General features: G+C 60.4%; 1 protein-coding gene across 1 annotated transcript; it reads right to left on the bottom strand.

The window, feature by feature from the left end:
- Window positions 1-1,010: 1,010 nt before the first annotated feature.
- On the bottom strand, window positions 1,011-11,525 carry Grm6 (glutamate metabotropic receptor 6). Its single transcript, XM_003461633.3, has 10 exons — window positions 10,539-11,525; window positions 8,875-9,091; window positions 8,453-8,588; window positions 7,411-7,565; window positions 6,431-6,571; window positions 6,127-6,327; window positions 5,298-5,443; window positions 4,586-5,209; window positions 3,896-4,207; window positions 1,011-2,982 (listed from the first exon to the last, which is right to left on the bottom strand). Exons 1-10 carry the CDS (start codon window positions 11,040-11,042, stop codon window positions 2,785-2,787), a joined length of 2,634 nt encoding a protein of 877 aa, XP_003461681.2. The 5' UTR covers window positions 11,043-11,525; the 3' UTR covers window positions 1,011-2,784.
- Window positions 11,526-12,863: the final 1,338 nt, after the last annotated feature.

Here is a 12,863-nt window from a genome sequence, read left to right as displayed (position 1 = left end):
GGGGCTATGGGATCTGCTCACAGCGCGTAGAGTGATTTCTGCATAGAGTGGCTACACGGGAAGACGCTGGGAGCGGCGACAGCTCGTGCCTTCCCAGAGCAGCAGCTACAGACAGAGGCTCACTTCCCAACAGCCCCCGAGTCAAATCCAACCTGCAGTGCAGCGGGGTTTGAGGTGGGCCTTTTGGAGTTGACTTGGTCGTGACAGTGGATGCCTCAGATCACTGCCCTTGTTAAAGAGACCTCAGAAAGCTCCCTGGGCTTTTCTGCCAGGGGAGGACACTGGAGAGGACATCACCTATGAACAGGAAGAGCGCCCTGCAGACCCGCTGACTGCCGATGTCCTGGGCGTGGACTTTCCCGCTCTGTAACTGAGAAGTAAATGCTTTTATAAGCTCCCCATCTATGATACTGTGCTGCAGCAGCCTGGACAGGTGAAGCGACCAGCACTAATGATCCAAATCCAGGCTGTGCAGCTCACCGCAGAGCTGGGCTTGGAACACGCCAGGTGCTGGCTCCACCCCAGCTCCAAGACCCAGTCCTCTCTCTGGTGCCTCCGTGTCCTGTCTGCCTGTCCATCCCACCCTTCTCGTCCCTGCCCTCCACGGCCGGGCTTCTCTTGGTTCCTGCCCTTGGCATTTCTTTACCCTTTTCCAGGAAGTCATCTTTAAAAGATGAAAAAAAAAATTATCTTTGAATCTTGCAGAGCTGCCCATAACAGTTGTCGGATTCTGCTTCCTTCTGCCAGCACTAGAGTGCCTTCTCCTTCACAGATCTGAGATGAAAACTATTTACACTTTGGAATTTTCCACATTTAAGGAAAGGTTTCCCTATGAATGACTTCTGTTTCATTTTTTAAGACACGGTCTCACTGTGTAGTTCAGGCTGGCCTTGAATTCACAGTGATCCTCCTGCTTCAGCCTCCTGAGGGCTAGGGTTACAGGGGTGCACTACCATGCCCAAGCAAGGTACCCATATAATAAAGAGTATTTATTATTTATGAAGCTGTTTTATTCAAAATAACGACGGTGGATATTTTTGGAATTGTGTATTCTGTTCATTTTAGAAATCCCTAAGACTGAAAAATACAAAAAGAGGTAACAGAAAACCACAAAGCTCTGGGGAGAAGTGACGTTTATTTAGTAAGAATTCAGAGCCTAAAAGAGGAGGCAATGTGTGTAATGGAGTACGGGGAATGGAGATGTGACAACGTGCCATCGATGTGTCAAAAATTCACACTGGTGATAAAGCGTAAGAATATAACAGGGAAAAGCCCTCTTAGGCGGAGGTCTCAGCACCTTGGAGACCACATGGAAAGTGCAGCAGCCAGGCGCTAAGGTGTCATCCCACTCTGCTTTGGAGAACTCATGCCCGAGGGAAAGCCGTCCTGTACTAAACGGTAGTGGAGCCCTGCTCCTGAGTGCACTCTTGCTGAACTGCGTAGTTCTCACCAGACAGAAATAATGCCAGATGACGAACAACGTGAGAAAGCCTTCAGGTAGGGCCCAACTCTTAGCCAGCAGAAGAGATCCCATCCTAGGAGAACGCACAGAAAAAGCACAGTCCTTCCTCCAGGACTTCAGCACTGGACTGGACATCCGGGCACTAACACTGTGTAGCCAAAAACCAGGGAACCCTGAGGGAGCTGTCAACCTGTCACTAAACGTCGGAGCATGATCAAAGGGAGTGACTTCATGTACACATGGACTACTTGGACTACATACTAAGAAAACAGCAAATGGGAAAACTCATTTGGCGATCTGAGCTTGCTGACTCTCCAAGTGTTCACGTAGGAAGAAACCCCACAAAAGTGCTGATACGCATGTCAGAAGACTCCCACGGAAGAGAAGCCCCACAGCACCATGACTTTTGAAAAGCAGTCAGCAATAAATGAGATTCACAGCTCCCACTGGGCAGCGAGGGGTGAATCTGCACCCCAGCAACGTCCTTCTCCAGAAAGCAGCCCACAGTCAGGGCTCGGGGCGTCAGAGGGTCTTCAGCTTGCACGTAGTGTGGGTCTCCTTTGTGCTTTGTCATGGACATTAGCTACCAGAGAGTTCTGGATCATAAAACAGCCAGCTCAGCACGGGTAAATTCCATATCCATGAAAACAAAATTCCAACACTGAGTAGGTTTTTGTTAGAAAGATGACTGAGAAATGAACACTCAGGCATCTACACCCCAAGCATTTTCCATTGCTCAGAAAAACGTCCAGAAAGGAGAGTTGTTAGGTCCACCCTAAATTATACACTTGAGACCGGTCTTCACCATGGACACAAAAAGCTGTCCCTGGTCCCACTGTGGAGCTCTGGAACAGCCTCAGCCGACGGTGTCTGCCCCACAGAGGCCAGTGGCCTCCCCTCAGCAGAGTGCACTTGGATCCGCTGGTTGGGGGAAGGGGTTAAGGGAGACGCTGGGGCCGAGGGCCACTCTTCCTGGAAGTGGTGACCTCACACAGGGACCCAAATTCCCCTGCAGTGGGGTGCAGGCCTTCTCCTTCAGAGCTCTCCTACCACCAGCCCCAAGGCGCATCAGACACAAGGGGCAGTGGCTCTCAAGGGCCAGTGCTGCCCTTTTGGCCTCCTCTGGAGCAGCCTCACTGGGAGGAAGCATGGCCCCCGGGGCACAAATGTGGAGCCCAAGAACCCCAGCGGTATGGATGGGATCAGGCGAGGCTGTGCATTCATCGTGTCCGGCGTGGACCCCTGTTCCTCGCACTCCCAGAGGCCAGAACTACGAGGTGGTCAGAGGGGCAGGGAGGAGGGAGAGGGGCAGCCCATTGTGGTTACTTGGGGTCCTCTTTCTCCTCCCCTTTTGGGGGCGCAGCCGCCGTGGTTGTGGCCTTGAGGCTCCGCTTGCGCTTCTGCACGTTCTGCTCAGGGTGGAACAGGATGACGTAGGTCTTGGGCACGTAGAGCATGCCGAGGGATACCGAGGCGCTCAGGCTCAAGGACACGGTCAGCGTGGTTGTCTGGATGTAGATCTGCGCCAGAGGAGGGGAGTGCTCAGGCCCACGGGAATGGGCCGGAGGCAGCAGCCGGCTGCTGATCCATCCGGGTAGCAAGGGGTGAGTGGCAGGAGGGACCCCACTAAGAAGGAAAGGAGAGCTGGGGAAAGCGGCCCCCGCACCCACACGGCTGCAGCACATCATGAAGGAACGAATGCTTTCAAACACAGGACAAATGCAGGAAGGAAAGTTCGGAGGCACTGGGGAAAGAGCTCACGAGCAAACGAAAGGCACATACGGGAGGATGCACGTGGGTTCTGCTGTGTTCATGCAGAAGTGACCACATGCACGATCAAGCAAATGGCTCTGTCAATCCACCAGTTAACTGGGATACAAATGGGGAAAACTGAACCGAGACAAATCAGGAGCTGAGTGTGGCGGTACATGTCTGTCGTCCCCCAAGTCTGGGAGGCTGAGGCAGGAAGATCCCAAGTCTGAGCCCAGTCTAGACAACTTAGTGACTTAGCCAGTTCATGTCTCAAAAGAAGGCTGGGGATACAGCTCAGGTGAAAGCCCTGGGCTCAACCCCCAGTACTGCCCCAAAGTCAAAGCAACAGGAAGGCCAGGGCAACCCTCTCGGGACCCCACGGCCCTCGGGAGCCGTTCCTGAGAAGTCCCTGTTCCCCGTTCCTATCCTCCATTTACTCTTTCCTGTTCCCCATCCCCACTGCTTGTCCCCCTTCCTGCATGAACACAGGAGGAGCTGAGAGGCCGGGTGGGCAGCAGAGACCCCAGGGGAGCACGGGTGTGGCTTCCATGACACACACGGATCTGCCACTGTGCAGTCATCTGATGTCGCAGCCTCCACATGGCTCAGCTGGTTCTGCTGAGCCCTTGGGTGACAAGAAGGAAGCACAGGGGACAGGCCAGGGACGGGGACCCCAGGTACCTTTTCGGCAGACTGGGCGGTGCCAAAGAAGATGGGCACGAAGGCCAGCCAGATGATGCAGGTGGTGTACATGGTGAAGCCGATGGGCTTGGCCTCATTGAAGGTCTCGGGGACCCCTCGGGCCTTGACCGCATACACCGTACAGGTGACCATGAGCAGCAGGCTGTAGCCCAGGCAGCCGATAAGGGACAGATCCGACATGTCACACTTGAGCACACCCCTGGCCTGCTCCGGGTCCACCGTGCGCTGCTCCTCGTAGTCGATCACACTGTGTGGGGGCTGGGCCCCCAGCCAGGCTATCACACCCACCACCTGCAGGAGCCAGGCAGGTCAGAGGCACCCAAGGCCAGGGACCAAGATCCCAGCCCTGTCCCAGGTCCTGGAGGTGGGGATGCCTGGAGCAGGGGTTGGAACCCAGGGTCTGCCACATGTCAGGGAAGCTTTGTACCACTGAGCTGCATTTCCAGCCTTTTTCACTGAGACAGGATCCCACTACGTTGCCTGGGCTGGCCTCTAACTTGCCATCCTCCTGCCTCAGCCTCCCTGCCCGCTGGGATTACAGGCATGCACCTCCACATCAGACTACCACTTCTCTGACTTTTAAAACTGAGGGCAGACCTCAGCACATGCGCTGCCCCATCCCAGCCCTGGAGGTGGCACCCGCCCATCCTGGGACAGCCAGGGCCCCACCTGCAGGGAGGTGAGACTGAAGGTGATGACCAGCTGCGACGTGGGGCTGATGAAGGGCGGTGGGGTGACGGAGCGCTTGCCCTGCTCGAAGATGCGGTAGATGCGGTTGGTCTTGGTGAGCAGGGCGGAGTAGCTGAGGGTAGTGCCCAGGCCAAGGAAGAGCCTGCGGGCTGCGCAGACAGCCGCCCCGGGCTCCGCCACCATAAGGAAGGTGATGGCGTAGATGAGGAAGATGCCGGTCAGCAGCACGTAGCTGAGCTCTCGGCCCGAGGCGCGCACGATGGGGGTGTCGTTGTGTCGCACGAAGGTGCCCACCACTGTGGTGGTGGCCATGATGCCCAGCACGGCCAGCAGCAGGGGCAAGGCGGCCCAGGGGGAGGCCCAGGTGAGGCGCACCACGGGCGTGGGGCGGCAGCCCGTGTGGTTGGGCATGGGCCTCATGTCCCCGGGACAGGACTCACACGTGAACTCGTCCACTTGGAAGCGGTAGCCGTCGCAGGCCTCGCAATGCCAGCAGCAGGGCACGCCCTTCACCATCTTCTTCCGCTCTCCTGGCCCGCAGGGGAGGCTGCACAGCGATGTGGGGACCTCGCGCTGGCCCCCGGACCACAGCAAGGCTTCCACCTGCGGCAGAGGACACACAGGCCGGTGCCCCCTGCCGCCAGAAATCAGGCCCTGCCAGTGACACTCAGGTGCGGGCTGCGCCACTTACGTCCAGCCTGAGGGCCTCTGCCCACTGGCCAACCACCTGGTACCCGCCGCTGTGGGCGCTGCCGTTGGTCGCTTGGTACTGGAAGATGTCATAACGCCCAGGTGCATCTCCATTCTCGTTGAACATCACTGGGGTCCCCGCGCTGCCTGCAGGGGGTGCCTGCCATTCTCACCTGGCTTTCCAGCCTCCCAGGAGGCCACCAGGCCCAACCAGGACAAGGCGGCCTTAGACCAGGTCATGAGAAGACACCCAGTGTTGCAAACGCATTTGGTGCAAATGCAAATCAAAACCACTCGAGAGGCCATCTCACACCCAGAGAGGTCACTGGCCGGCCCAGGGGTGTGCAGTGATGTCGGGAAAGTAAATGATGAGCCACTGAGGGGCACCTCAAAAATTAAAAAGGAAGCCGCCCAATGCACCAGCAGTGCCACCCCTGTGAGTAGGCCCAAAGGAACGGGAAGGGGACGCGAAGAGACATTTGACCTCCATGTTCAGAGCCGCATGGTTCACCCAGGGTGCAAGGCCTCAGGCACTGGTGTCTGTCCACAGAGGAAAGGGGGACAGACGTGGTCCAGAGTGCAGGGAACATACTCATCCTTAGAGGAAGAGAAATTCTGACCCATTTCACATGGAGCCTTCAGAACAAACTGCAAAGGCCAGGCACATAGGTGAGGTGCTAGGAGCGCCAGGAGGGGGAAATTCTAGGTGTGGGTGGGGCTGGAAACTCTCTAGGGACAGAGACTTGACAGGTGCAGACCTGACGCACAGGCCCTGGTCTGCCGCAGGCCACACCAAGCCGCCCGGAAAGCCCACCCAGGCTCTCCCTCACCGTTGAAGCGGACCGCCCGGATGTACTGCAGCAGGGTCCGCCCGTCCGTGGGCTCCATCGCTGGGCACAGTCCCAAGTGCCCGGGGCACAGTGCCTGGTGCATGCTGTGCAGCGCATGCGCGATGGCGTACACGGCGTCGATTACAAACTGCACCTTCCCTTCCTGCTCGTAGGCCGAGTCTTGGCCGATGCGTTCCTCGCCTGTCCTAGGGACCCGCGGAGGAAGTGTTCCTGTCCCCGGGAGCCACGCCCGGCCTGACCCTCCTCCTCCCGCGCCTGCCTCCCTGTCCTGGACAGCCCTCACCTGTGCACTTGCGGACGGAATCGTCAGCCTGGTTGCCCGAGCTGGTCAGTTTGCAGTTAAAATTCTCTTCCCAGAACTCGGCGAACCAGATGTTTCTGCGGTTGTTCTCCAGGGAGCGCGTCATGAAGTACTGGTCAAACCCTAGGAGGAAAATGAGGGAGCGTGGCCACCGCCTGGGCCAGTCCCTGTGCCACCTGCTCACTCTGCATCGGTCAGTGGCTGTGAATTCAAAGCTGGGAGCTTCAGGGTGGAATCTGCATCCTGACACAAGCTCAGCCCTGCCACCTGAAGGACTTTGGATCTCTGCCGCTGTAAACATGGAATGGGTGGAGCCGCAGCATCCATCCTGTGAACATGAGGCCATAGGGTACAGCAACCACAGAGCATGGGGGGGACAGGAGGGCCAATAGCGTCCCCAGCTCGCTGCCCTCTCCCTGGAGTCACCTGCTTTCAGGCAGGTCTTTATTCCTAAAGCCACCCTTGGTCCAGTTCACTCCCTGTAACTGGAGGAGCTGAAGGACAGGGTGCAGGGCATCTGCCACCGGGAAGCGTGTTGAGCCCCAAGAAGGGCCTCTCCCTTGCCAGGCCCGGCCTTACAACCCTGGGCAGATCAAGACGTCTGCAGTTCAGGTCTTTGGGAAACGAGCAACCCCAATGGGAAGCTGGCTCTTCCAGACGGTCACAGTGAGAAGGGGGCCAGGGCCAAGGCAGACTGCTTACCGTCCCCAGCAGGGCAGCATCTGCCATACCTGTCCTCCTCTTCACTTCAGAGTGGCTTTCATAAAACCAAAGCCAAACCCTGCCTGTGCACACTTCCCCTTCCTGACCGCTTGTTCAAGCCCTGCCTGGAGGGGCCAGTCACTGGCCGGGATCCAGGAGGACTCAGTTTATGGCATCAGCTGCACAGATGTGGAAAATGGGCATCCCCAGCAGGGTCCACCGGGAGGACCCAGGAGGGGACGGCACAGCCCCGGACTCACCATCAATGGAGGCCCTTTTGGGCAGGATGGTGATGGCCCCCACAGCCACATCCTCCAGGCTTAGGATAGGCGAGATCTTGGACCCCCAGCTGTCCGAGCCGACCCATAGGAAGTGGCCAGTCAGGTTGGCCTGGCGTGTGGCCTCTAGGACCCTCCTAGTGGGAGCAAGCAGCGGGTACTAAGCGGGGACCCGGGTCCCCTCCATCTTACCCCTGGGTAGTTCCCATGCTCTCCCCACCCACCATCTCCACATGGCACAGTAGTGCCCTGTTTTTTAGAAAAGGGTATAGGGTGTTCAGGACTTATTCCCTGGGCTCCCCTGACCCCAAGCCACCCACACACACACTGTCCTTGTGCATGACAGGCTCCCACCATGCACTGGGAGCTTGGTCTCCAGTACGGCTGTGCCGGGAGGCAGCTGGACATGAAGGGGTGGCCTCCTGAGGGGTGGCTGAGACCTCAGGGGCTTAAGTGGTTCTCCAGGGACCCTGATCAGTGCCACTCAAATGAGTTCCTGACCCACCGTGCAATTGTGCCCCTCCTCACTCCAGCCATGACACCATCTGCCAAATGGTGGTACATCCTGGGGACTCCACCCCAGCTGGGGCCATTCTGGGCTCTCAGCCTCCAAAATGTGAGCTAGACAAACTTTTGTTTTATAAATCACCTGGCCTCTGGTATTTTGTTACAGTAACCAAAAAAGGATGGATATGGACAGTCCATGGGGGAAACAGGACAATCAGAAGTCACAGCAACTCCTAGGCTGGCGGCAAAGCCACCAGGGGGCTCAGGCCTGGGTCCAAGGCCCCCTGCCCTCTGTACTGTCCCCACCCCAGCCATTCCTGGCAGCTCACTTCCTGCACACAGGTGACCTACAGGGCCCCTCTCTCACCACGGTGATAAAAGGGACACGTGTCTCCAGGGCAAGCCTCGGACACCTCTTCTCAGACCAGACCTGGATCCCCTCTGTGATGACTACACAAATATGGCAGCCATGTGTGGTGAGGTGGGGAGCCTGCCGCCAGGACAGCATGCAGCCCACCTGATGTCGTCCTCGTTGGCGAAGATGATGATGCCTCGTGCGTTGGGCGTCTCCATGAGCCTCTTGATCACTTTGTTGAACTCGCCTGGCCTTGGTTCCCGAGGAATCTTGATGGACTGAGCGATGCAGACCCCACCTGGTGTTGGGAGACCTCACAGTCGGCTCCTGCCCCTTGGGCCTGGCTGCCCCCTCCAGTGACTCTGCTGCATCGTGGGCAGCACAGGGCCTGGTGGAGCTGCGCAGGGGTGAAATCCTCCCTGGGCCCCACCTGACAGGTGCAGGGCAAGCACTGAGCCTTCCTGAGGAAGGGCTGGGGCTGCGGGAGTGCACCCAGGCTAATGCAGCCCTGCGCCCACTGGGCCGCCGGGTCCCCGTCCCTCATGCCACCCCACAGCCCAGCTCATGTCCCCTCCTCAGCTCACCAGCCTCACGGGAGATCTGCACGAAGGCCTCCACCCCACTCTCGCCGTAGTTGCCCTCGGAAGCCAGCGTGGACACGTAGTTCCACCCCAGTGCCCGCACGATGTCCACCATCGCCTGGGCCTGGTAGGAGTCGGGCGGCACCACTCGGGAGAAAAAGTCATAGCGAGTGGAGTCGCTGAGCTCTGGGGCGGTGGAGGCGTAGCTGATCTGGGGGATCTGGGGCAGAAGGACAGCCGGGAGTGGTTGGGGTTAGGGCAATGGGGACTCGGGACACAGAGACCCCGGGGAGGGTGCTGGGGCAGGTGGGGACAGCTGCGCATGGAAAACTGGGCTGGGAGGGGCAGCTGCAGCCTCACAGGGAGCCCAGAGGGTGGGGAAGGGCTGCTGCTCGTGTGTGGACCTGGCGGCCTATGGAAGGCACGAAGGTCCGATGTCAGAGCAGGGCAACCTAACACTGCTGCCCAGCCGTGTCCTGAACAGAGGCACAGGAGACCAGGGCAGTGGTGTCACTAGCCTGCAGCCGACCTAAGTGTGGGCACACTGATGGCCCCAGGCATGCTCTGCCTCTTCACACCAAGGGCTGCCCCAGGCCTCAGAGCTGCAGGGGGAGCTGGGCTCAGTGAGGCACCACACTAATGGAGGGGCCTATGAATCGGGGTTCATCTGTGTACAGCAGCACGGTGCGCGATGAGATTAGAAAGCAGAGCCCATCAAGGCGCTGAGTGGATGGAGGGCTGAGGCCGGGGCACATGGCTGGGAGCGGGGAGGAGGGGGCGTATAAACCAAGAGCACATCACAGGCAGAGGCTCCAAGCAGAGCAGAGGGAGCGGGTGGAAGCGGAGGCAGGGCGGGGTCAGCACTGCATGTACGCGCCGTGGATTCCCCCAAATGAGAGTGCGCACTGCAGCCCTGAACTGCAGACACACACCGGGCTCCAGCAAAAGAAGAAAGCAGACGCTCGGGCGGGAAGAGGGCGTGACCAGAAGCCGCGAGTGTGTCCTCCACCACGGAGAGACTCAGTGGGCCAGGCGGGGGAGGAGGGGATTCGGGGGTAAGAAAAGGACAGGGAGAGAGATGAAGAAAGAGGGAAAATCGGGGAAACGGGCAGAGAAAGGGCCGGCGATGGTCCAGCCCCTTACCGCCATACAGAGTTTAATTTCCCAACAGCCCCGCGCACCTCGGGGAAGGCGAGGTGGCCGAGCTGAAGCTCCAAAGCTCCAAACCTTCACCTGCTCCCTCAGGGCGGGAGCTGCAGCAGCCCTCGGGAGCCCAGCAGGCCCAGAGTCCCCTGCACTTCTTTAGAGGCCCTTAGGAGCCGTTTAAAAGTAGGTATTTTCAGATCGAATTTAAAAGGTCAAAGGAAGGAAAGGACCCCTGGACCTATTCGTCCCATCCTCCAGGGTAGCTGGGGACAAGTCCCAGGTTCCGCTCTGGAAAACAGGTCCTGGGTTCTGGGCCAGCTCAAAGCTCCTCATCACCCCGAGGGCCCGGACGGTGGTGCAGGATGTGCACGGCCCGAGGGCTCCAGCGAGTAGGGGCTGCAGCCCAAGCCTCCCTCCTCCGTGTGCGCCAGAGCGGCCCAGCGAGCTGGACCCTTCCAGAAAGAGCAGAGCGGGAAAGACGCCCCGATCCGGGGCGAGGAGGGGCCCGCGGGGCGCCTCACCGCGAACAGGCGCAGGACGTTGGCCACCATGATGGACACGGAGCTGGCCGAGGCGCCCACCACGGCCACCACGCGCTCGGGGGGCGCGGCGCGCAGCGGAGGGGCGCCCCCGGGGCAGCGCACCGCGTCGTGGCCGTCGCCGCGGCCCTGGATCAGCGCCTGCACGAAGCTCAGCGCCTGCTCCAGCGCATAGGTGTCCCGCGAGCAGGTGTCCAGCAGCCGCGCGCCCAGGCGCACGCCGGGCAGCAGCGCGGGGTCGGCGTTCACGCGGTCCAGCGCGTACAGCATGGCCTCGAGCCGGTGCACGCCCTGCTCCTTCTTGAGCGGCCCGCACGCCCGGCCCGCCGCGCCCCGCGCGTGCACCGGGAACAGCCCGCCCAGCGTGAGGCCGCCCGCCAGGCGCACCGAGCCGGCGCCCGCGCCCCAGCGCGCCAGCCCGGCCACCAGCGCCAGCAGCAGCCGCGCCCGCGCCGAGGCCAGCGCCGTCAGCCTGGGCGGCGGCATCGGCAGCGCAGGGCCGGGCGCGTCCTCCAGGGGGTCCTCCGGGTCCTGCACGGGAGGCGAGGCGCGCGGTGAAGCCCGAGCCTCCGCCCCGTCCCGCCGCTCCCCTGCCTGCAGCCCTCGCTCTGGTCAGTCCGGTCTGCGGCTCCACCGCCTCCCGGCGACCTGCACGGGCCGTGCGTGTCGGGCCCGATCTACGAGCCGCGGGCTGAGCCCGGGATTTAAGGGCTGGGGCGGGGCGGGGCGCCTCCGGCCCCCCAGCCCCTCCTGACTCGCGGTCGCAGCCGGCTCCCCTCTCCTCTGCCCGCCCTGGCACGTTTCCTGCGCCGGTTCCAGCTCTCTGGCCTTTGACTGTGTCCCGTGCAGACCCTGTTTCTGCCGCCTTCTCTCTGCCGCTGGCTACTGTGACTCTTATTCCTCTGCCCCGGCTGGCCGGCTTCTTTCTGGTTTTGTCCCTCCCGGTCTCTGGCTCTCCTTGCGTCTCTCTTCTTCGCCCCGCCCCCCTCCCTCTCCTTCTCTCCCTGTCTTTCCAGCCTCTGGACTTCAGCTGCCTTCCAGTCAGTTGGGTCTCTGCAGCCTGCCTCTGACCACAGCTTGCAGCAAGCCCTTGAGTGAGGGGACAAGGCAGAGGCTGAGTGACCAGCGAGTGCAGTCAGAGCAAGGCCAGGCAGAGCAGACCCTCAGCCCTGGCTGGCACAAACAGCCCCGCCCGACACAGGCTTCTGGTCAGCTCCATTTTTGCAGATGAGGGAAGTGGAGAGCTTGAAGAGTGACTCCACCTGCCCCATATTGCACTGCCACAAGTGGCACAGAGCTGCCAGCCCACACTGCCCTAGTGGAAGCCGGAGATGCCAGCTTTTGGGGCTTCTGGTCTCTGGCATCTGGTGACAGTCCCTAACACACTGTCCCCAGTCCACCTATGAGGCTCCCTGGCTCTGAGTCTGCATCCTGGGGCCAAGGCCCAAGTCCCCGTCAGAAGTCCCTTGCCCTCCACTCTTGCCTGGGACTGACTCTGCTCTCTGATGCCAGGGAGCGGAGGGCATCTCGGGGACAGGTGGTGACTTCTAGCAGCAGAGATTAGCCAGCTGCGGAACGAAGGTCTGAGCCGGCTTGGGCTCCATTAACGGGGTGGATTAGGGAGGCTGAGAGGATTGGGCCCACCTGACAGAGGAGGCGAGTGGGAAACATGCCACCCCTCTCTTCCCCCAGCACCGCAGGTCCTAGGAGAGCACTGGGCCAGGAGTCAGGACAGGGCGGGAAGGGGGATGCCGAGGTGCTGTGAGACCAAGTGCAGCATTGCAGGGGCCTGCAGTGGGGCTCACACAGCAGACACCCCTCTGTGCTCAGGAGGGTGGGCACCAATGTACTCCATCACTGGCCTCGGCTACTGGCTACCGAAAGACAGGCACACCCCTAGAGAGCAGAGTCAGAGTGAGAAGGCAGGAGCCTTCACAGCGCCCCAGGGGAGGGAGCTGGGGCAGGAGAGGAGGAAGCCGGTGGGTTCCAGGCCTGAGAAAGCCTGGGGTCCCCGAGAAGGAACCGAAGGCCTCACGCTGTGATGACCACGGTCAGGGCTGAGAGGGTGAGGCAGGGCAGAAACCAGGAGCTCAGGTGCAGGCATGGAGCAGCTGAGCACATTCTAGAGCTCAGGGCTTGCTCAAGTCCAGATCAGGTTCACAAGTCTGGAACTGAGGGAAGCGGCATCAGCAGCGGCCTGGGATGCCAAGCCACAGGATGGACAGAAGGTGAGGATGCCCCCCCCAAGAACCCAGACGTGATGTGTTGGGCAGAGCAGAGGAGGAAGCTGGAAGGGGCGGCCCAGGG

The sequence above is a fragment of the Cavia porcellus genome, unplaced genomic scaffold (assembly GCF_034190915.1).
Source record: "Cavia porcellus strain 051 isolate PalLab524CR breed Dunkin Hartley unplaced genomic scaffold, mCavPor4.1 scaffold_19, whole genome shotgun sequence".
NCBI classification, from domain to species: Eukaryota; Metazoa; Chordata; class Mammalia; order Rodentia; family Caviidae; genus Cavia; species Cavia porcellus.
The sequence above is the reverse complement of the archived record's forward strand: the minus strand, read 5'-3'. Positions and strand labels throughout refer to the sequence as shown.

Coding starts and splice junctions, on each gene's coding strand:
- Grm6 (XM_003461633.3), bottom strand. CDS start 11,042: ATGCCGCCGCCCAGGCTGACGGCGCTGGCCTCGGCGCGGGCGCGGCTG. Junction 9,092..10,538: donor ACGTCCTGCGCCTGTTCGCG/GTGAGGCGCCCC, acceptor CTTCTGCCCCAG/ATCCCCCAGATCAGCTACGC. Junction 8,589..8,874: donor GCAGATCTCCCGTGAGGCTG/GTGAGCTGAGGA, acceptor TCCCAACACCAG/GTGGGGTCTGCATCGCTCAG.